This window comes from Aedes albopictus, chromosome 2, assembly GCF_035046485.1.
Source record: "Aedes albopictus strain Foshan chromosome 2, AalbF5, whole genome shotgun sequence".
Lineage (NCBI taxonomy): Eukaryota > Metazoa > Arthropoda > Insecta > Diptera > Culicidae > Aedes > Aedes albopictus.
The window spans coordinates 431,663,558-431,687,866 of record NC_085137.1 but is presented as its reverse complement, the minus strand read 5'-3'; the positions used below and the strand labels follow the sequence as shown (position 1 = coordinate 431,687,866).

Sequence of the window (24,309 nt, the reverse complement as noted above, 5' to 3'; positions counted from 1 at the left end):
AAAAATGAGCTCTATCGATTAGGCTATAGAAAATAGCAATATTTTATTCACTATACAACCCAATTGCTTCTAAAACCAACACCAGTACACGTAATACTATCCATCGGGAACCGGACAAATCCCAATGAAGGAAAGAATCGAATATTTTGTCAAAAAGGAAAATTTTACAACAAGAATCAACTAGCAAAATTCAACAGGATCGTCACGGATGGCAGCTAGACGGAAGAAGGAACAGCTTTTGCCTTTGCAAAATCAATCCCAAAGTCACTATAACCAAGCAGAACTCATGGCTATTGAAGCAGCGGTAGAATGGGCCTTACAACACTCTTACTTAGGTGGTCTTATTAATGGGATCAACAAGCGCCTGCTGCAAACCAAGAAGAATCAATCAAAGAACAACTAAATATATCGCGTGGAACATTCTCAAAATGCTGCTACGACAAGAAACCACCAAATACAAGCTGCAATAGATACCCAATCACTGCGAAATAGAAGGCAGCGAAACTACAGACAAGGCACCAGTAGAAGCAACAGCAGGTCGGCAAACACTGCAAAACTCCCTCACAGTAGGTGGCGATTTGCTTCTGGCCAAGGAAGAAACTGGGGAAAAATGGAACCTCGATTTAACCGAAACAACACAACACTGTTTTGTAACACAAAACAGGACTAATGTTACAAAAGCGAAGCGCCCTCCAGTCTGAGTTTAGATCCAGACCCCCAGAAGGTAACATCGATGATAGACTCTGCACCTTTCGTACTAATAGGTATTTTTAAAAACCATGACATTCACATTCAGCCTGGACATTGAAGCCTCCATCGATTTATAACTGAACTCAATTCCACCAGTACGCGGCATAACGAATCTACCATGCTCGGATACTTTTTCAAAACGACGTATAATACACGCAAATCCTATGTTGATACGTCGTTTTGAAAAAGTATCCGAGCATGGACGAATACTGAAAACTCAAATTCTCAAATCTCACGGTTGAGTTGTTTCACGCGCGATTCTTGACTCGTCAAACTCACTGCCGAAAAAATCATGCGTGAGTTGACTCGTGATTTTACTCATTACTTTATATCTTGTCGTTCTTATTATTTACAACGAAGTTTTTAGGATTGTATGATAGAATAAGACCAAATCTTACGTACAACAATAATGAATGTTGTTCAAATTGATTTGGATTCGTTTTACAAGCGAACGAGATTTCGGCGCTTGACTCGTGAGAGCGAGATTTTGCATGAATATTTTGCGCGTGAGAAAATGATTCAGAATCGCGCGCGAGTTTGCTCACGCAGGAGCGACTCATGACTGAGCCAGCTTTGAGTGTGAGTTTACCAACACTATGTCGGACACAACGGTTAAAGGTTGGTAGCCCAATCCTGTTGCGATTCAGCACTCGCGCAAGGTCTACGATTCTTCTGCCGGTGCAGCTAACCACGTGTACATCCTAGTTTAAAGCTGGGAGGTACTTCGCCCTCTCCGCTCGTGGTGGCGATATCGCCAGGCTACCTCTCGCGTGTTGTAGATTAACCAGTGGCGTCTTGTAACCTCACTTTTTACCTGTTCAACGACCCTAAAAGTTGCATTTGCGGAGAATTCAGGATTAGTATCAAATTGAAAATAGGCGGAAACGGCTATTATCGTCATTTGCTATCAATTACAAGCGAATTTATTGTAAGAAATCAAGAATTTGCTTTCGTTGAACAGGTAGATTTGAGGTTACCTACGCTTAATTTGGTTCAGCCATTAAAGCAGCTATCCCTCTCTGCCATTGAAGTAGTTGCCAGTGATTCTAGTGGTTATTTATGCAGCCATGGAGGCCATCCGAGACGCAACCCTTATGAGAACTGGGCTCAGAGCATAAAGCCATGATGTATATTAGAGTGGGTCAACGTTGTATGGAGAAGCTTTAAATTTGATGGTATCAACCCGGAACAAAGCTTTTTTAATCTATATTAGCGTCCAAAACAACTGTGCAAAATTTGGGAGCGATTGGTTGCGTCCCCGTATTCCGCATTGCAATTGAAATTTGTATGGAAGTTAGTATGGGAAAACGTACTTTTTTGCATTTTGCTCATAAGTTGAATTCTTTTGTCTAATACCATGTAACTAATGACGTTAAAGTATAGCCTAGGATATGCCGAAAAACTTTGCCGAAGACCGCAAAGTGATCCGACGCTTGTGAAATAAATTATTCGCTTGATAACTTAGGCCAAAAATTGAGATTTTATTGTTGATGTTATTCCTTTACATGTTAAATGTTAAGCACCACCGGGCAATATGTACGTTATAACTTTTTTCACAAGTGTCCGATCACCTTGCGGTCTTCGACAAAGTTTTTCGCAAGGTTGCGACCATTCATTTGCAAAGATTTCCATTCATTTGCTATTATCTCAGTTCAGAAGCATGGTATCGAAAAACAATGTATGGATGAATTTAACCTTGTAGTTTTATCTTGAAGTTTGCCGAATAACATTGGGGTCGCAAACGTAGGTATACCAAAGTCGTGAGCGAGCTGTGAAGGCAACTCTTCACGCGGTGAATGTAAATTTCATTCACGCTGTGGAAAGTTGCCTTCACAGTTCGCTCACGACTTTGGTATGCATGTGCGACCCCAATGTTATTTGGCAAACTTTCAGATAAAACTACAAGGTTAAAATCATCCATACATTGTTTTTCGATAGCATGCTTCTGTACTGAGATAATAACAAATGAATGTAAATCTTTGCAAATGAATGGTCGCAACCTTGGTTTTTCGGCATATCCTAGGCTATATTTTAACGGCATTAGTTAGATTGTTTTAGATGAAAAATTTCAATTTATGAGAAAAATGCAATAAAACATGTTTTTCCATACTAAATTCCATACAAATTTCAATCGCAATGCGGAATACGGGGAAGCAACCAATCGCTCCCAAATTTTGCACAGTTGCTTTGGACGCTGAAATGAATCGAAAAAGCTTTGTTCCGAAAAATCGACTTTGTTGACCCCGAGATAAAACCGAAACATTATTGTATATAAGTAAATAGCTCCAGAAACCCCCAGATTGATACAGCAGATCTATCATTTCACTCACCTTATCAAATTGTCCATTGACGGGGCTGGTCCCGGTGGCCACCGTTTCTCCCGCAATGCGGCTTCCATTGGTCGTCCTTCGAATCGGATAGAACAACGCCTCGTCAAAGCTGGACTGAATCTGATACTTCGATCCGAGCGTAATCTGATGATCGTCCGCCGTGAACAGATCCAGAGCAATTTCGTGGCTTTCGCCTTCCACCGTCACCCAGTTGTAGTGCGGCAAGAGGTTCAGGGTCAGCTTTTTGGGATCCGCCACTGTGATGGATGCTTTCGGCAGCAGAGCTTTGGCCGATTGATCGTCACTGGTCAGATCATGCGGAACATTCCGGTCTCTCAACAGTACGAAGGTCCTTCCCAGCTTGAGACCCTTGGCCTCATTTCCCTTGATGGTGGCCAAGGCGCTGTTCTCGATTTCCAGATAGTACTGATTGTTTAGCGATATTTCATGGAGTTTCCCCTGCTTCAGTTGCAGTACCTTGAAATTGACGGTGTCCCCGGTCATGATGTAAACGTCGCTCGGATCCAGGATCAAATTGGCCAGAACCATAATGTTCACCTCAACTGGAGGCACGTGACTGTATTCCGAATGGGGCAGTCTGGCGGTCACTCTTGCCGAACCGGTGTTGATACCTTCTAGCAGGACCATGTAGCCCTGCACCTGCGATTGCTCCAGCTTCTCGATCGCTTTCGGAACCACGTGGAACTTGCTCTCGGAGAAAGTTAAAAACCGCAGAACCTGACTCCAGGCACTGTCCGTCTCTCCGTGGCGAAAATCAACCGCTCGATGCGAAGCGACCTGCCAGTTGAATTCAATTCCCTCCAGCGTAGTGAATGCATTACCCTGGGCATCCTGGGCCCACAATTCGAATGTTTCCGGTGCTTCCTCCAGATAGAGTTCTCGCGTCGTCGTCAGCACTCCCAATTGATCGATCACGTCCAAGATCACGTCACATCTCAGCACCTCTCCTGTCATTGTATCCTCTGCCAGCACGATTGCCGTGTTACGGCGTTTCTCCTTGTTGATCACGGTCACCGTCACCCGGTAGGAACAATCGTCACTTGAATCGTCATACTCCGGTTTGATCTGGATCAGATCCAGTCGGGAAGATGTCCTGCGGAGAAAAAGTTACAGTTTATTGATCTATTCGTAGAGTTGCTGAAATGTAATTCCAAATTTCTGCGGGAGATATCTGATGGAATTCCGAAAGAATGCCGTCCGGGAAACATAGCAACAAAGATGTTGCAAACCATACCTTAACCATAATCCTAATTCATCCGGAAGCGGGGCTATGTCCCCTTTTATCGTTTCAGAGATGTGCTTCTAGCAAGGGGTCCAAACCAAATCCTAATGAGCAGTGACATCATTCGAACGAAAATAAATACAAGCCGTGTCGTCACAACATCAACAACCACGCGACCGGCAAAGTGAACGACCTTGACAGAAGCAGCTTGATTCCAGCTGATGATGTCACGACGACCTTGGCCAACAGTTTTTACTTTTAAACAGAACCATTCGCTTCTAAAATCCACTTCCGATTCCATAACGACCAGAATTCAACCGCCGACACCACCCAAAGAGGTTAGAAAATCAGCCGGCCTGTTGCCGCCCGTCACTCGCTCACTCACCATTTGAAGCAGCCTTTCTCCACCACCTCGAGGGTAAAATTGACCGAAATGTGGTCGAAGATTGGCAGCAGCACGCGGGGGTAATTCAGCTTTGTGGCCGTCCCGATGCCGGCCAGAGCCAGCACCGCTAGCAGCAGCGAGGAAAATCGCATTTTCCTCGGCGATTTTCGGGCACAAAATTCAAAATTTTCACCAACAGTTCTCTAGCGTGATTTGCACAGCAACACTTTTTTTCGGAAAATAACTTCACGTCCGTTCAAGAAGAAGGTCGAGCTTCGCTTCGGTTTTCCGCTCGTCGTCGCGCTTCGCTTTCCGAAGAAACTGATGGATGCGGTAGCCCGAGTGCGCGATGTAAACAACACGAAGTGCGCCGAAATGTGACGGTTGAGAGTCGATCAAACGATTTGATCGGCCAAAGCTGTCGATCAAAATATTGTCGCGCTTATCTTTTATTAGAGTCCTGCGGCGGTCGTACGCTCGCAAGGCATACCGCCGCATGACAGTCGCAAGGCAAAACAAAAGAAAAGGTGTTCCCGCCAAAAACAAAAGCACGTGGGTTTCGCGAAGTGACAGATGTTTTTGAATGTATTTGTGACGAACGGCAAGAGTGGCTCAGTGGAATGAGTGTTCTTGCTGTCAAACCCCATATAATGGAATTATATACTTTTAAATCTGGTGACGCTGTTTTGATTAGTGACTGTCGCGCTAATATCAGAAGCCAGAGGCAGATAATCGCCATATTCTGATTTTTCTTGAGAGGCATAATATTAAGGTACACGGAGAAAAATATTTGTTAAATACAAGCAAAATTTAGCAATATTCAACCAAATCTTTAGGTTGATTTTTGCACAAACAAAATATTAGCTTCATTCAGCTGTTGGCATTGGTTAAAACAAACTACAATGTTATGTTACTGTTTTGAGGGTTCAACACCTGAATTCAACCAACATTTGTTTGAATTTACCATTATATTGGTTGTTCAGTTTTGACAGCTCGCGGAACAAAATAGTACTTTTGTTACTTCAACCAAAATGTTAAGTTTCAATCTAACAACAAATGGTTCACAGCAGACAAAAACTGCAGTTCAAAATAAACAAATAATTTGTTGACATTACATTTTTCGTCCACCCTTCCTCAACCCTTCCCATTCTTCTTGTCTTGTTTTTCTTATTGGAAATAGTGTAGAAATAAATCAAAAAACCTGTCCATATTTTTTTTTTATTTTCAAGAAAACAGTCCATGCAATGACATGCCAGTCCATGCATGAATAACTCAATGAATTATCGAATTTTGTAAATATTACAGAATCCGGACAGTTTGCGGTGAGAATAAGATGCTCGTAAACCTTGATTTTTCGACCATTGATTGCTCCCTCCTTTCCGAAACGTGCATCAAACTGGAAAAAACACATTGCCACTGTGTAAAAATACATAGTATGTTTGAACTATGAAATAAAACTTACTCGTACGCTGTGTGGCTCTTGGCCTCCTGGAGATGCAATTCTAATGATTTAAGCAGTAAAATGTCCGCATACAGTCCGCCAGATTACCAGTCGATCTTTCAATTACCTAATTTAACGAGAGCGCAGCAAGCAACAGGATGAAAACAAAGAAACTATGTAGAAGGAGTACGACTGAAGCGACGCTGGTGTAGACAAACTAATAATTTAGGTTGCTTCGAGCCATTTTTCAGGTTGGATTTCTCCCAACCAAATTATTAGGTTATTTTTACCGAGCTCTTTGATGTAATCTAACCTCAGATATAGTTTGAACTTGCCAACGAAGAACCATGATCGTCGACCTAATATTTGGTAAAAACAAGCAAGCTAGCGGTTAATAAAAGGTGTAGTTTTAGTTTGAAGTTAAGCAAACATGGCTTTGAAAGAATCAACCCGTTTAGGCCAAAAGTACTTGAAAAAAAAAACTGTTTTTAACGAAACCCCAACATAATAATGAATATTTGTTTACCTTGCAGCAAACAAAATCAGATTTTGAATCACAAACAAAAGTTTGGTTGTTTCAAACTATCTTGATTTTTCTCCGTGATAAAAGAGAGGAGAAGGGTGATAAATCTCGCGTTACATTTGAAAAGGGTCTATCCCCAGAACGTAAACACGGAACTACAAATCAACCCAAATTTAAGTTGTTTTGACGCAATCCCGGTCTTCCGTGGAATAACTCAAATTTGCGTCAAACAGCGAAAGTGGTGAGTGAGTAGTTTTCGTTTGAGAGCGGCAAAAAAATTAACCCACTGGTAAGTTATTTTCACCCAACGGAGGCCTTAAATGACGCAAATTTGGGTTAACTCAAGAAAACCCAAATTTGGCTTCTTCCACGGAAGAGCAGCGGATGCGTCGGTGCTTCTTTCTTTGTTTTCGACAACATTGCGGTGGGGCGAGGGAGAAAACAACCCAACTTTGAGTTAAAACTAAAAGCAGTTTAGCCAAATTTGAGTTTTTAAAACTTATTCTTTGGGTTTTAATATTTTTCCGTGAACATTGAGAAAAATCGATGCAAACATTTTCCATCACATTTCTTATTCGTATTTCACCGTTTTCGGATTTTTCAATATGCTTTTCGTTTTAAGGTTGAAGGATTTGTCATTGACATAATCGTAATCATTGAAAATTCGAAAGCAGTATAGTCTATTTTATGAGGCTAGTCAAACGACAGAACTCCGCGCTCTGATGTTTACGTTTTCAATCATCATCCGGTTGATGATGGTTAATGACTGCGCGCAAGTCAAGCGTAGTTTTTGAAACTGGCTTATACAATAATTAGAAATTTTTATTTTAATTCTTTTCGGCAAGTTAACGAGTCAATCGCAACGAAAAAAATACCTGATTAATTTATGAGATTTGTATTGCTTCTGCGACTGCTTTTGAGCCTTTTTTGGCACCAATTTCTCATATCTCCAATTTGTCGCATAAGTACCTTTTCAAAAATTACACGAGATTCCAGCAAAACAAACGTACGTGGAATTCTGTCAGTTGACGCCGCTGCTGCGATCAGCTGTTCTGAAACGTCTCGTAAAATGGCTTATTCTCGTTCAAATCTGAAATTTCCGTAGTGAAAGTGTGTTCACTGTACTCCATTCTCCACCCTCACTACAGTAGACGTCCGATAACTGCAACATGTTTACGTTTCACTTAGCGAATGAAATTCGATAACTGCAACAACTGACAGGCGTCAAAGAGCTGTCAGTTGCTGCAGAATGCAGCGAAAGTGCATTCGAAAAACATCGCACTGCATCAAAAGTGCATGTGAAAAACATCGCATCGCTGTTGACATTTCATTTTGACGGATAGCGGTGCGATAACTGCAACATTGTTGCACTTAGCGGACTTGCAGTTAAAAAGCATTGCAGTTAAAGCGTTTGCACCGATCGAACGTCTACTGTACAGTGAATACAATTTCACTGCGGAAATTCCAGTTTTAAACGAGAAAACTGCTTTCGAGTTATCAATGATGACGATTATGTCAACGACGAATCCTTCAACCTTAATGACACAAGAATAGATGTATCTGTGCTTCAATAATCAAGTTTGCAATAAAAATTATCAAAAAAGTTTGAAAAATTATAGATGAACATGTTAAGCTAATTTGAAAAGTTTCACCCGGTGTATGCCTTATTGTGAGTCTTTCTAAAATTTTCTTAGCGTGGATTGGTTCCCCGAGTGAGGCCGTTGTTGACATCGTATCAAGGCTTGGCCGTTTTTGAGAGAGAAAATTCTCTCTTTCGGCGCTCGGGCCGAGAGCCGTTCGGAAAATTTTCGGTTGTCGGCCCTTTAAACGAGAGGACCATCAAATGAAAACAATATTTTACCATTACTGGCCCATTTGGAACACGGGCTTATGAATGATTGGAGAAAAAAGCAATGATCGGCCGTTTTGAAGGTGGGGTTTATTCTGATAAGATTAACGGTTAGGCGGGTGATGTTTGCACAGTATGTTACTGTTGGGAGATGCTATGGAAAGGTATTAAAATCGATTTGTTTACATTTTAGGGATAGGCCCTTTTCAAATGTAACGCGAGAAATCAAGAAGAGATCATTCGAAGGGTCTGTTTCAATTTGGCGAATTAAAATTCTAGATTGCGTTTAAATAAGGGCAAAAGTAACATGAGAGAGTTCTCTTCGTCGACCCTCTCTTCTGCAAATTAAAGTGACAAGATGCAAATTCAATCGAACTTTTTTACACTTAGACGTTAGATTGCATCGCAACCTAGCGATTTATGACCATAAAGTGCAACCATACTCGCATCTTGTCACTTTATTATCGTCGCACCACCAAATCGAAGTCGTCGCTTGAGACACATGCGAAGATGCAGCTGCGAAGTAAATTTGAATCTAGTTTTTCTGTTGCGCATTATTAAGCTAATTAAGAGCTACAATATGCACTAATCCAAATTGAGTTGCGACATTTCTAAGTAGGTTAAAAATCAATTTTCGCACGTTCGGTCACTTCGGATTTCGACCAAAAGCATAATATTTTGAGGAAGACAGAGTCGATGAAGAGAACTCTCTCATGTTACACGCAGAAAAAATAATTGTAAACACAATTAAATTCTAGTTCAAATCAACCGATTTTTCAGTTTGCTATAGCGACAAACTGATTTCTAGTTTAAACTGAATTGTTCCAAGGGGCTAGTCGCTTGGAACATTGTGCCAAGAGGTGCCAAGCACACCGTCTTATACGCTGTGTGGCACACCGAGGCACTCTGAGGCACAATTTTGACACTTGAGTTTGGGTAACAAATCTAGGCAACCATGTGCATTTGACCTGCAAAATAAAAACAAACAGTTGGTTGTCTTGGTAGTTGCCAAGCAAAATCTGAATCATCAAGCAGTGGCACTTCGGGGCACACTGAGGCACAATTCAATACCCGTTGGCACACTGAAAATAATTGGCACAAGTAAAGATGTGCTCAGCGACTCCCCCTTGAATTGTTCCCATTGTTAGATAATACAAATATTGTCATTTGACGAAATTTTTGGCAGTTTGTTAGAACAAACTGAGATTTGGTAGTTTCAACATAAAATGACAGATTGTTTTAAACGACTGCACTTTTGGTTCTAACAAAACCGGAATGTGATTGTGTTGGTGACGGCAGCTCGGAAATCTATTTTTAGACACTCGGCAAGCGGATGGAAGCGAGAACGAATAAAAAAGGCAAAAAAGCGAAACCGACCAACTTTTTGAGGATGCTGTCTTGAGTACCTGCGCGTTATCCATCACGGCCAAAACTGCACTTGGAAGTTGGAGTGATGGATTTGCTACACTTTCTTCGTTGTGGCGATGTTGGGGTAAGAATTTTAAAGATGTGTGAGTGCATCCGGGCCATGTTTATGGTCCCCATTTTGTTGAAACAAATGAAGTTTTCATCGTTATATGGAATGATGAGAATTGATTGTTTTGATCGATAAACTCTAAGCAAGAACAAAGAAAAATATAACTTTGGAATAAGCAATTGCTCAGTTTGAAAATCAACCATGCGTTTTATTGTTTTAAACTCGGTTTTAAACAAGCCTCTTTTTTCTGCGTGTACTTTCGCCCTTATTTAAATTTAATCTATAAACATCTTGTTTGACTCAGGGGGATGACGAAGAGCCAGAATCATCAACCCAGCATTCGATTCAACATGGCGTCCAATTTTTTTTGTTTTGATTGCTTAATTCATGAAAAAATTCGCAGGAAACATCGACACTGCTTCACTGCTACATATACTGTCGTGCAAAGTGATAAAGAAAAATAAACAATCCACTAACAAATTTTGAAAACGACGTTTAATCAATGGTGTAGCATTGATTATACGTCGTTTTCAAAATTTGTTACTGAATTATCAAAAACAACGATTTCGTTTGAAATGTGTAATCTCCGAAATAAGCACTAGCTACAAACGAGCTACACACCCGAAAATTAGGATTAGGATAAACCGACAAAAAGTGGGTACCAAAATTCGCCGTACCAAAAACGATGATGGGTAGAGCGGCGATGTACCGAGTTTGACAGCTCACACTTAATTTGGAGTACCGTGTTCGGTAAATTTTTGACGAAAATAGAACAGCTGAATACAGCTTTACCTTTTGCACCCGGCTTTGACAGTTGGTGTACTGATCCTCAGTAAAATCGATTACCGAAGCTACTGAAAAAGTTATGCTGTTCTATTTTCGTCAAAAAAATGCTGAACAGGCAATTCAGGATTGAGTGTGCTGTGTCACCCCACTGGTTTGATTCGATCGAATTTTCATTAGTGTCAAACTGTTTCTTGAGTTCTTTCCTTGTCAAATATTTGGCCTAAATTTGAAAAATCAAAATTCTAGATTGAGTTTAAATAAGGGCGAAATTAACATGGCGCAATTAACGAGCCTGGATAAAACAAAGAGGAGAAACGTCAAAATTGGAACAGTCGACACTAGATCACCATAATTCCAATCGAGCAGGAGACCTATCAAAACGACAGATTCTCCACTTTGGTATAGTCGAGACACTTTAATCGCAACCTAGCGATTTATTACCAAAAAGTGCAACCATACACTGAACGGCGGCTTGCATTCTATTGCATTACTATTCTGAGGGTCAATTTAAATACACAACGCCACTAAATTTGTGCAGACTGATTTTCGTTTCAATTCAACACAGAATTATGTTTTCAATTTTACCATGGACTCGATTTTCAATTAAAAAGTTACTGTTGGCAACCGGATTCGAACCAAGAACCTTGGCATCACCAGGCTCGCACGCTACCACTCGGCTATTGAACAGGTTGATGTGAGAAGAAACAAAACGCACACAAGAAGCATTGGTGAGTCGATGATCATGTTTTGCCATGGTAAAATTAAAAACACTGTTATGCTTGTCATTACAGTCCGGATTCGCTGGTTGGGTCACGACTGCGCCCCGATTAGCGAATCGTGTTCGTTCGTTGGGGCAACTGACAACTGATCAAAATGCTCTAGACACACGCAAGTGACGAGAAATACGTCACGGAACACTCACATACTTGCGTAAACGTTCTGTATACAGGAGCTGTGATGCGACGGCGGTCAGACGTCAAACTCGTTTTGACATCTATTTTGACATTGACAGTGCTTTTTAGTTGGGTTTTGCCCCAACCAGTGAACATTCAATCATCGAGACAGCCCATCTAACGAGCTCTCAACGAACGAATCGTCACTGTACTGCAAGCCGCCCATGAAGCCGCCTTTCAGTGTACTTGCATCTTGCCACTTTAATTTGAAGAAGAGAGAGTCAATGAAGAAAACTTGCTCATGTTGCTTTCGCCCTTATATTTCTAGATTGAGTTTAAATGAGGGCGAAAGTAACATGAGAGAGTTCTCTTCATCGACTCTCTCTTCTGCAAATTAAAGTGACAAGATGCAAATTCAATCGAACTTTTTTACACTTAGACGCTAGATTGCATCGCAACCTAGCGATTTATGACCAAAAAATGCAACCATACTTGCATCTTGTCACTTTAATTTGAAGAAGAGAGAGTCGATGAAGAGAACTCGCTCATGTTACTTTCGCCCATATATAAACTCAATCTAGAAACATCTTGTTTGACTCGATCGAATTTTCATTAGTGTCAAACTGTTTCTTGAGTTCTTTCTTTGTCAAAATTTGACCCTGTGTACTACTGGCCTAAATTTCAAGAATCAAAAATCTAGATTGAGTTTAAATAAGGGCGTAAGTAACATGGCGCTATAGATTGCATCGCAACTAACGAGCCTGGATAAAACAAAGAGAAGAAACGTCAAAATTGGAATAGTCGATATAGTGTCATCCCCATGGTTCCAATCGAGCAGGAGACCTGTCAAAACGACAAAGATTCTCCACTTTGGTATACTCGATACACTTTAATCGCAACCTAGCAATTTATGACCAAAAAGTGCAACCATACTTGCATCTTGTCACTTTAATTTGAAGAAGAGAGAGAGTCGATGACCAAAACTCGCACATGTTGCTTTCGCCCTTATCTAAGCTCAATCTAGAATTTTCACATCCATATTTTCAAGCATATTTTGGCCGATCAGGCATGTTAATCGATTCTTGTTCCTTCGACATGGCAACACTGAATGCCTTCGAAACGTCAAACTGATAAATTTTTATCAGTAAAACGTAAACAAATCCTGCGCAATTTTCCACATTCCGTAATTTTACGCAATTTTCACGCTTCTCATGCACTTAATTTTCGTTATTTTTCTGTTAAAACATGCGCTAGTTATACTTTGCTCCACAGTGTGATAAAGTGAAACCAAAAATGACAAAACACCCGGCGGCTATGAAGTTGATTCGTCTTACCAACCTCTACAACGTTACTGCGAAGCAGATTTACGCTTATGTTCGCAGCCTGCACAGCCACATCCGGAAGCAGAACGCGAAGATTCGTCGTCTGCGGGGGAAGGTCGTTCAGTTGGTAAGATGGATGGATGGAGTCTAGGATCGGATGATTGATTTAAATTGAACGATGATTGCTCTTTTCGTAGAGGAAGCTCCGGAAGCAACAGAAAAAGAGTTCAGTTGAGGAGGTCGTGGAAGACGAGGATGGCGAGGAAGACGATGTGACGAAAGCGCTGGAACTAGCCGAAGAACAGCAAGCGCATGCTTCCGCGGCCAATGAGCCGTTGGATGTGAAGGCTTTCGTCGATGACATAAAAAAGACTGCCGAAGAATTTAATTACCAGAATCGGTATATTTACGAGCCAACGAGTGGGCTGTACTATGATCCGGAAACCGGATACTACTACAACGCTGTAAGGTCTTTTTGTGATTCTGTGTGGAACCACTGTCAACTATTTCGAATTTATTTTTCAGATTTACGGACTCCATTACGATGGCGATAAAGGCTGCTACATGAAGTACAATGAGCAAACGGGAAAATATGATTTCTACTCTCAAGTTATTCCGGAGGAGACACTTGAGAAGGAAAAGCCCAAAACGTACCAAAAGGTTCGCGGTGTTGCTTCTTGGTCATGATCCGTTATAATCCGAGACGCTTTATCACTTTTCTTTTAGGTTTTTACGCCTTCCACTCAGACCCAATCAATTAGTTCCCTAGTATCTGCCTTCTCTGGCCTGGAGATCGGACGAATGCGTTCGAACGCTCTAGGTAGGTTTCTGTTCGGGACCGGCGTATGTTAAGAGCGGTTCTTCCGCTGTTCTTCTTTTTCCTTGCATTCGCAGAAACGGAAGCGCGATCAGCAGCCGGAGGATCGATTGTCGCTGGAACGAGATCGTCATCGTCGTCGTCGCAGTGCAAGTTCGGATCGCGAGCGAGATTCTAGACGGCGTCGGCGACATCGTCGAAGCCGATCGGAGTCCAGTCCTTCCTCGTCCTGCAGCTCCACAGATGATGGGAAGAAAAGCAAGCGACGCCGGAAGAAAAAGGACAAGAAAGAGAAGAAGAAAAGCAGGAAAGAAAAACGAAGCAAAACCAAGGGGGTATTTGAGCATTCCGACGAGAATAAGGAAGAGGGGGAACTGGATAGCAGTAGCGGCGGGGAAAGCGATAGAAGCGTGAAAAAGGTTATCCTGATCGATTCCAGCGCTTCCGAGAGGGAAAACACGGGAATAGAGGTTGACCTGGAAAAATATGCTGGGAAACATTCAGGTATCTTCATGGGGCGTGGGTTGGATCATTTTCTACATTTTGTTGGGGAGAGTTATTAGAACCATGAACGTGTTACTAATGCGTTTTCCTTAATTTGTTCTATACTTTCAGATATCTCAAGAAAATACCCACCTTCGTTGAGGCTAATAGTACAGGAGAGCAGTGTGGCATCGCTGAAAGTTGGTTCCCTGTTCATAATAACCTGCAAGGGCGGTTCGCTGGGCCGAGAAGGCGACCACGATGTTATCATTCCGGATATTAATGTTTCGAAGGTATGTTCATGTGTCTCGCTCGATGTTCCCAACTAACATTTTCAGCGCTATAAGCTTCAGTTATTTGCTTTCTGTTGTGTAACCATCGAGTAAAAGCAGTCAACGCTGAATAAAAGGAAAGCTAGTCAAATATAAATCGTAAGCTAATACACGACTGCAAAACAAGCATCATACAGCTACCAAACTCGTTTTTCAGAAATTCATTGCTTGTCACTGGGGCTGCCTTCACTCCACCGTATTCCAACTCCGGGAGATTTCCCGGAAGATGTGAAAACTTGAACGCATCGAATAGGAGTCCTCACTAACAAAACAGCTGCTACTATACAGAACAATTCGTTATACTGACAAATCTCCAAACCAGCAGCGCTTTAAAGGCCGTTATGCGATTTCATTACGGCTAGAAGCTGTAATAAAGAAACTGTTGGTTTACCAACACGGCTTGTCGGATATAAACATTATTGTCAAAACAAACTTTAAGCGGGATATATAGCTACTACACAAATTCTTTACAGCTATCCATGTATGTGCTGTGAAATTATTTGGGTTGCTTTTATTGCACTTTAATTCAATGCCGGAATATTTGCCGGAAGATGTGCAAATCGAGTAAGAGTCCCAGCCACTACCACAGCTGCTTTTATACAGTACGTTTTGTAATGTTGCCAAAACACAAAACAGCAGCGCTTCGTAGCCGTTTAATGAACACTCTTTCAGCTAGAAGCTGTGAAGAAGAATCTGTTGGCGCAACCACACAGCTTGTTCAATGTAAACATTATAGCGTTTGACGTTTCACAAGCTTTTACAGCAAGATGAAGTTGGGTAAGGTTTCTTATGGCACAATTATGAAACCTTGTCTGGAGTAAAACAAAACGGGCTATTTTCTATGTTATTCATATATAGCAGTGTGGCAGCGAGGACATCATCGGGACCAGTGGATACGGAGATCGGGAGTTCGATTCCAAGTAGCGGCAAGTACTTTAATTATTCAATTTTAAAAGTGATAATTCCAGTTCCACATGTATTGCGTCACGGTATCCATAACCTAATTATATTTAATCGTTTAATTTGGGGATGCCGTAAAACTATTATTTAACAACTGCGAAAAGGCTGAAAAAGCGCCTTCTCAAGATGTTATTCAGTTAGTGGTTACATAGGAGCCGAGAAAAGAGCTATGACTAGGTGGCATAGAAGCTGATCGCACAGCATGTACAAGCTGATTAAGTTCGCCAGATTCATTGGTATAGGGCTTGCATAGAAGCTCCCGTCCATATGTACAACACAGTAACTCAGCATCAAGCCGTATTAACGACGCTTTGTTGACGTTTACATTCACAATAAATGTTAGTTGGGTAATCACTTGAAAATTTCAGTATCTGTAAATTATCACCGTTTAAAAATTCCTCAATAGAAGACTCATTGAAACCCCACAGTTCCCTACAAATTAAACCCCGTAATCCCTTCAAATTCTCATTGATTGTTGCCGGTATGCTTTATCATTGACAAGAATAGTCAATTAGCATTTGATTGTGTACAAAACTAATATTGATCATCCTGCCCCACCTAGGGTGCTCATTATGCCCCACCCCCAAAACGCAACTCGCGATTTTATACGTTTTTAAAAACATAAAATTCTACAACATTTATAACTTTATTTGGAATTTCAACGATTAGCTTTTGTCAGTTAAGGTTCAAATGAGGATTGAACGTTAAAATTACACATTGGTTGCATTTAATTTACTTGATTTGGTGGCAAAATGCTTAGGCTGCTAATTATGCCCCGCCTACCCCTATTAACAACAGCAAATCCATGCAAATCCTTTGGACGCGCACTTCCACTCTTTTTTTTTCTTTCTCGCTTTTGGCGCAGACCTTTGATGGTCCATAACAACCAAGTCTTGTATGTGTGACTACAAGGCGTCACTATAGCGTAACTTTCGACCGATGTCAACTTATTTTCCTCCTCATTTTAGTGCCGGGTTTTATATAAAAGTCAAATCATAGAATAAAATTTAAAGAAAGCTTTTCCTTTCGCACTTTCACTTTGACGCGGTACTAAGGCAGCGCAGCAACTATAAGGTACCGGCCAGAGTAGACGCGCAACGTGACGCGGCGCGCAAATTTGCACGCAGAGGAATAACAATCAACAATAAGGAGCTGTCAAATCGTATTGGAAATCCGCGTCGCGTCGCGTGACGCGTCTACTCTAGCCGTACCTTAACGGCGACCTATATCTTCCTAGTTTTCGCGTAGCTCCGGTCCGACACAGGTTTGCATGGTTTGCATGAATGTATGTAAAGGGTGAGTCGATAACTATTGTGCCACTTTCAAACTAATGTAACTTTTTTTCGAGAGCGGGACATTTGGCATAAAGTCATTTGGAATAAGGTAGTTTTGCATAAGCTCACTTGGCATAAAGACATTTGGTATATCGGTCATTTGGCATAATGGACATTTGACATAATCGAAATGCACCGTTCTTTATTGTGCCAAGTGTCCATTATGCCAAATGTCTTTTGGCCATAGACTCCTTTTTTCTACTTCACCGAAAAACCAATTTTTTCACAGTTTTCTCGGGGCCGGGTCACAACGTCCGAGGCCATACAGTCCCGGACATTAAGTCGCGTTTTTTTGCGAAATAGCGTCCAAAAGTTTGGATGCGTCATAATATCCTATGTGCCTTCTTTCCTTGGACTTCGTGGCGTATCTGCAAGTTCGGACGTTATGCCCCGGAAAAATGCGCCATAAAGTCCTGGGACTTTATGGCCTCGGACGTTATGATACTGCGCCAGTTTTCTCGCTATAATAAAAAAATCGACCATGAAAATATATTCACTGCGTTCTGCGTGCGTGGAGTACCGTGAGCATATTTCATAGCAAAAACTTTTGTTTTGAAAACTGCCTTCAAATGTTTGTTAATGGCGATGGTTTCAATTACGAATTGTTCAACTGTAATTTTTTTTGTCAAAAATCTATGTTGCCAAAATCGGTAAAATATTGTTCCCAAAAACGGGTGTTGCCAAAATCGGTAAGAGACTGTATTTAGTCATTATTCGGCCTATTCGGTATATTCGGCTGAGTAATACATGTGTTATTCGGCTAAACGAATATTCGGCGAAATCCAAAAATCGCTGATATTCTTCCCGAATATTCGGGTGGCTGAATATTCGGTACATCACTAAATAAAACTAGAAAAATACCCCAATACAATTTTGGGCGAACATCTAAACAGCCTTCACACACAGTGAAGAAACATAAAAAAAACATCGCCGAGAAGAGTGGTAGTATGTAAGTGGAAACCAACAATTCAGACATGTTAATGCTAAATGATAGTAGCCCAACTTATCGACCGCAGCAGTTGAACAAATAAAAATAGTCACTATCGACCTTACGGTGGCCTCTAGTAGCATTGTGTTGAACTGTTCTTGGATGGTCCTCGACGAAACAGTAGGTAGCCATCACTTGATAATTGAGATAAAGTGCAAAGCAGGCTTCCGGGATAAAGAAATGTACGTGTTCAACAAAATACAGATCGAATCAGACTTGGCCAAGGTAGATACTAATACAATCAACGGTAACGGTGACCTCACTCGGGAAACAGGAGTCATAATAAAAAGGAATCGAATAATCAACACCGATACGAACCAAAATATTGATGGAGTCGGCTTGGTGTGCCAAGCAGCGGGCTTTGGCGATATTTTGAAAGACACGGACACCGTCTTCAGCCAGAGGCTGTACAGACTGAACGAAACTTAACACTAGACAACGGACACGATACACATTACGAGCACCAGTGGATACGAGGTAGAAACATTTCTTGCGAAAAGTTTTATCACTCGGAGCGGGAATCGAACCCTCACCCCATGGCATGGTACGTTTATACGCTTGATGACGCTAACCGCACGGCTCGAGGCTCCACGAATTCAACAAGAATAGCACAATAGACAACCTAATTTAGCTCAAACGGTACGCAGCCGTTTTCATCAGGAAGAAAAAGCTAAAATATAAAGGAGAGCATGAACAAATTTGCTGTGGAAGTGGACCCGCAAACTAATTTAGGGGAACTGTGGTTCAGAAATACGATGTCTAAGAAGAAAACAGCTACGCTAAACAACATCATCCAGGACTATCCAGAACTGGCTAAGGAGCTCATGAATCTACACCTAGACCCAAACGACGTCTATGGAACGAGCTTCTTTCAACATTATCTATCGAACCAAATGGAGCAATATCCTCAATCGTACGAAATCATCGCCCCCTCTGGAACAGATCGCATAACGTATGAAATGCTGAAGTCACTGATGCCTCAAATGTCGCAACTCATTGTGATCGATCTTAACAGTTATTGAAAGTCTACCACAGCAACTAAAGGAAATCGGTATCATAGCAGTACCAAAGCCCGACAAGGTACTAGATAAACTGAACTCAGATCATCGATAGCCGGCAGATGCTGCCCAAACTGTCTTGGATTCCGAAAAGGACAGTCGAAACCATATGCACATCATATATTGTGAACCTCATCCAATGTAATAAACCGAAAGGATCAACCACGCATTGCTAACCTAAGTAACGCTTTCAATGTGTACCGTACGAACAAACTAGAAGAACTTTTAGGAGTGTTAAGATGTAGATAAGAGGACTTCCAGGCGATCATAAGTAGCGGTTTACTTCTTCTTCTTAATGGCTCTACGTCCCAAATGAGACTTGGCCTGCCTCGCTTCAACTTAGTGTTCTTTGAGCACTTCTACAGTTATTAATTGGCGTTCCATAGCCTTAACCACTAGGCTAACTGGAGACCCGGTTTACTACATAGTGGTGTTCTTTCATTGACGCTTTCAAATATGCGGATGATTTAACTTACAATAAGAGTAGTGGCAGCAGCATGGGAAACGTTAAGCAAGATGCGCTAGAACAACTGGGAAAATTCCAAGACTGTTCAAAGCCATCAAAGTTGACTTGGGATTGAAGATCACGGGGAAACCCATCGAAACAGCACTGTTGGAAATTTTACACTCTATGATTTCCTTCAGTGTTTTGTGAGCTCCGAGTTCCTCTTAGATAATAGGAGCCCATTGTAGTCTACGGAATGCAGGTAGTTAGATTGCCCTATCATACATAGTTGAAGTGTTTGATGAAACTAAGTTCATGAATTATACCGTAAGGAGAGCCACGTCTCGGAAAACTAAGTGCTGATACTATGATGTAAGTTACTCTAGTTATATTGATAATAGTGGTGAATTCTTGAAATAAATGTTGATTTCTTGCAGTCTCAAAGCTGCTGCAATAGAAAGCTGCTATCGAGAGGTATCCTCGTTTCCGAGAAAGTTGTCCCTAACACAGTACTCTGCTACACACACACTTGGGAACAAAATTTGATTTAATCAGGATGGTTCTATTAGTTTTGGAACCAACATCCGAGAATTTTGCCGCCGTATACAGGATAGTTAAGGTTATCTCTGAGATAAAATTTTGCAACCAAATCGACCATGCGTTGTCAGATGGCCGACACTTTTTGGACGTCATTTATGTTAGAACTTTTAGGGATCCCCACATCGACTCAGATCACTATATCGTAGTTAGTAAGATTCGAGTTCAGTCATCAACCGTGTCGGACTGTACGAACTAACGAGCAATAATCTCCACACTATGTGGGGTTCTATCCAAAAAGCGATGAGCACGGCAGCACAGAGGGTGATAGGCACAGCTCAAAGACGACGTTGGAATGGGTCAATGGGTGGTTTGACATAGGGCAACGGAGGAGAAGATTGTTGCCAGAAACTGAATGCTGGTGTCGGGAACCTGGCAGAGCAGGGAGCTATATAGAGAAACAAAAGCAGTTGAAATACGAATCCACCGAAAAAAAAAAGAAGAGAGCATGAGGAAAATGTGATTGCTCAGTTGCAAAAGATTATAGAACAGAATGATATGCAGAGATTTTACGAACCTACCAATGGCGTTAGGAGAAATACAGCACCTTTTGTCGTCATGTGCATTGTGCAACGACCGTGATGGACACTTGCTGACAGACAAAACAATGGTGGCTACCAGGAGGAGAGAGCACTTCGAGGTATAATTGAACGATGGGAGCGGAAAAGCGGCACACAGAATTCAAATTGATGACGACGGACATGCTGTGAAACCTCGAATGCTAGACGTGGTCAAGGCAGCCATTAGAGGGTTGAAGAAAAACAATGAAGCACTGAATAGGACGAAGAAGGAATAACACTTTTTCATTCAGCGTACACAATTTTGTCCGGAGTTCTGTTTGATTAGTTCTTCGTCGAACAATATCAGGCGGGTTTTCGTGAGGGACGATTACCAACGGATTAGATGTTCACCCTGCGGCAGATTCTCGTTAAATTTCGGAAGTACAACTTGCATGGGTCATTTGTTTATTGATTTCGAGGCGGCGTACGATTCAGTGAAGAGAAACGAGCTATGGCAACTTATGTTCACAATAATAGTAATTATCGTTGAGTTCCAGTTGATAACTAAATATGTATACGATTTGTTTGTTCAATAACATCGGTGAAACCTTCTGGACGGACTTCGTGAGTAAAGCGAAAGACCATCCCTGTTTAGTTATCCTCTGCGATATTCGCAGTGAAAAAGCAAGGATTGCATTGGTTGAAATAATATTTCTTAGTTGGAAATTCCAACAATTTTAGTGGCAGACAACATGATCTTGATTTGTCCTGAAATCATCTTTATCATCACAGTTGCTTCTTCTTACGCTGATAAAATCCATTATTCTCGATTCCATTCTAGTATCACCTCAAGTTCAACTACAACACCCGTACGAGTTCGTACCAGCTGCTGGATCTTGGTTCCCGCAATGGCACCTTCCTGAATGGGACCCGCATGGCACCGACCATGCAGGAAAGTGACCTCTTCGACATCGTCCATGGCGATGTTATCGATCTGACGAAGACCAAATTGCTGTGCCACATTCACGATGGAAACCATACCTGTCGCAACTGTGAACCGGGCCTGTTGATGTCCAAAAAGGGCCAGGATTCGGACGATGAACGCATCACCAAGCCAGTCAGCTACCAGGAGGGCAAAAAGTTGCTACAACGTCGCTACGGCTTGGAGGAGGAAAGTAAGTGTTAAGCGTTTCACGAATCGAAACAGTGTTTTTGTCAATTTAGTAATTCAGCTACAAAGCTGCTTAGGATACGCTTTGGTATTGTAGAATATTCGTTTCCTAAATCAATCATTGTTTAAATATTTATTTACAGAATACGCGGAAAACGCCGATAAATCTCAACCAGAGTACAACGACCGAGCAGCCCACCGCAGGAAGATCAAAGGAAGCTCAAACGAGCATGCCAAGACGGAGGTGGCTTCGCTAAACGAACAGATTAGCAGTAAGAACAAAGGCTTCAAGATGCTATCGAAGCTCGGTTGGAGCGAAGGTACTTCACTCGGTGTCAGGGAACACGGAATATCGGAACCGATACGCCTTACAACCAACATCGGTACCAGTGGGCTTGGTAGCCAAGCCCTGGCCGATCCTACAGCTTTGCCCGACGAAGCAAAGATGAACGTTTGGCGGATGACCCAGGCACGCTACAAGGCGTGTCCTGAGATCGAAGAAGATGGTGTGAGACCACCGGGCGCTTCGCTGGAACGGCAGATAAACAGCGAGAACAAGGGTTTTCAAATGCTGTCCAAGCTGGGATGGGTCAGTGGGGAAACGCTGGGTAAAGAGGGAGGTGATGGGTTAAAGGAACCCATCAAAATGTTGACCAACGTGGGAACTAGTGGGCTTGGCAGCAAAGCCTTGGTTAAACCCGGGGGAAATACTGCCGCAACTGCTAAAAACAAGACCATTTGGAAGAAAAAACAAAAGAAATGCCGTGCTATCAATATGTTCGAGGCTTCGGATTCTGAGTAGAAATATTGTACTTTAATTTATTTCACCTTGGGCTGTTTTGAAGGAATAGTTCCGTCGTAAATATATGTTAAAAGAAAACTCGATATTGCTGAGCAGTACATAGTTTTTGATGACAATTTTCCATTTTTTTTACAAGTGGATGCAAAAATCTCCGCATTCCGATCTATATGCTCTTCCTAGTGAGTAACACATAACACTCTCTTCGTGCTGCCTTTTTTATCGCAGTGAAGTCATTTCTCTGTTTATGTTATATTGGATTCCTGGATATTATTCTTCTCATTCGTCACTTATCATTGGCACTCCTCGTCGAATCAACCATTAAGTTTAATCATGTCGCTCGTCGAGCAGCACGTGCTCAACCGGCATTTCTTGTCCTCTTTACCATAATAAAAAAAATGTATCCAAAGACTGAAAAAACGAAATTTTGTGGAAATTGCTACAAAATTTGAAAGACTTGTGATGCTATATGCACTGCTTGCTTGATATTTGCCACGTAAATGTTACCAACACGGTCAACAAAAGTTACGTTTTCCGTTGCATATATATAGCCATATAGCTATACTGCCCCTATTCGCATAACAGTCCCAAGTTTGCTGGGTTTCCTATTCACATGAGACTGTTGTGCGAATGGGGGTAGTATAGCCATCCTTTGAAGTATCGAGAAGAACGAAAGAACAAAAAGGATGCTCATATCGATATCGCCGTACGGTTTTGTTTTTTCTCTCCCAATCAAACGTTGGATACGAGCGAGCAACGACAACGAACGATGTCGATGTTTTTCGTCGGGGATGATGATAAATATTATACCTAGGGGTAGGCGGGGCATAATGAGCAGCTTAAGCATTTTACCACCAAATCCAGTAAATTAAGTGCAATCAATGTGTAATTTTAACGTTCAATCCTCATTTGAACCTTAACTGACAAAAGCTAATCGTTGAAATTCCGAATAAAGTTATAAATGTTGTAAAATTTTTTGTTTTTAAAAACGTATAAAATCGCGAGGTGCGTTTTGGGGGTGGGGCATAATGAGCACCCTAGGTGGGGCAGGATGATCAATCCCAGTTTTGTACACAATCAAATGCTAATTGACTATTCTTGTCAATGAAAAAGCATACCGGCATCAAACAACGAGAATTTAAAGGTATTACGGGGTTTAATTTGTAGGGGGCTGTGGGGTTCCAAAGAGTCTACTATTGAAGAGTTTTTATACGGTGTTAATATATAGATACTGACATTTTCAAGCTAATAAATTGAAAGTTAATGGCAAAACATTACTATATGCATCAAAACAAAGAAAACCAAAATAAAAATTCGTTGGTTGAAGATGTGTACCATTTTCATCATTTTTTCACCAGTTGCTCATTTTGCCCCACCCTACTACCAACTCTTTGAAGCATATTTTTTCAACAAAATAATTTTACAATTAGTTGAAAAGTGTTACGAATGCATTTCATTGGCCCAGGGAATATCAAGAAACTTGATAGATACCCACAAAATTGTTATTTCGATTCCCAAAACCTTATTTTAGGTCACCTGAATCTTATAATATTTTCCCGATGCATGACCACTTTACGCATTTTGATTAATTTTTCAAGGTAAACGGCTTTTTTTACTAATGTTTCATCATCAATTCATTGGATTTTAGTTAATAAAGCTACAATTAAGCAATATGTTTTGTAAATTTGAAGATATACAGTGAAAATACAAGGTGCTCATTATGCCCCACCTGCTCATTATGCCCCGCCTACCCTAAAGACACTCTATGCAAAGACACGAAATGTTCCAATTGGAATTCCAAATTTGCTGTCAATGTCGTTCCAATC

The 24,309-nt window shown here is 41.4% G+C and overlaps 2 protein-coding genes across 4 annotated transcripts; one reads left to right on the top strand and one right to left on the bottom strand.

The window, feature by feature from the left end:
* Window positions 1-2,565: 2,565 nt before the first annotated feature.
* On the bottom strand, window positions 2,566-5,041 carry LOC115265297 (nuclear pore membrane glycoprotein 210-like). 2 transcript variants are annotated; one of them, XM_062853642.1, is made up of 2 exons: window positions 4,336-4,690; window positions 2,566-4,194 (listed from the first exon to the last, which is right to left on the bottom strand). In XM_062853642.1, exon 2 carries the CDS (start codon window positions 4,053-4,055, stop codon window positions 2,805-2,807), a length of 1,251 nt encoding a protein of 416 aa, XP_062709626.1. In that variant the 5' UTR covers window positions 4,056-4,194; window positions 4,336-4,690; the 3' UTR covers window positions 2,566-2,804. The 2 variants fall into 2 exon arrangements, with proteins under 2 accessions (XP_062709626.1, XP_062709625.1); XM_062853641.1 differs by lacking the exon at window positions 4,336-4,690 and adding an exon at window positions 4,709-5,041 and having other exon boundaries at window positions 2,572-4,194.
* A 7,766-nt stretch (window positions 5,042-12,807) lies between these two features.
* On the top strand, window positions 12,808-22,569 carry LOC109426902 (angiogenic factor with G patch and FHA domains 1). Of its 2 annotated transcripts, none has more exons than XM_029869787.2 (7): window positions 12,808-13,126; window positions 13,197-13,463; window positions 13,525-13,659; window positions 13,894-14,320; window positions 14,432-14,592; window positions 21,355-21,688; window positions 21,828-22,569. In XM_029869787.2, the coding sequence occupies exons 1-7, from the start codon at window positions 12,971-12,973 to the stop codon at window positions 22,484-22,486; spliced, it is 2,139 nt and encodes a 712-aa protein (XP_029725647.2). In that variant the 5' UTR covers window positions 12,808-12,970; the 3' UTR covers window positions 22,487-22,569. The 2 variants fall into 2 exon arrangements, with proteins under 2 accessions (XP_029725647.2, XP_062709624.1); XM_062853640.1 differs by lacking the exon at window positions 13,894-14,320 and adding an exon at window positions 13,726-13,819.
* Window positions 22,570-24,309: the final 1,740 nt, after the last annotated feature.

Coding starts and splice junctions, on each gene's coding strand:
- LOC115265297 (XM_062853641.1), bottom strand. CDS start 4,860: ATGCGATTTTCCTCGCTGCTGCTAGCGGTGCTGGCTCTGGCCGGCATC. Junction 4,195..4,708: donor GAGAAAGGCTGCTTCAAATG/GTGAGTGAGCGA, acceptor TTTTCTCCGCAG/GACATCTTCCCGACTGGATC.
- LOC109426902 (XM_029869787.2), top strand. CDS start 12,971: ATGACAAAACACCCGGCGGCTATGAAGTTGATTCGTCTTACCAACCTC. Junction 13,464..13,524: donor CCGGATACTACTACAACGCT/GTAAGGTCTTTT, acceptor TTTATTTTTCAG/ATTTACGGACTCCATTACGA. Junction 14,593..21,354: donor CGGATATTAATGTTTCGAAG/GTATGTTCATGT, acceptor ATTCCATTCTAG/TATCACCTCAAGTTCAACTA.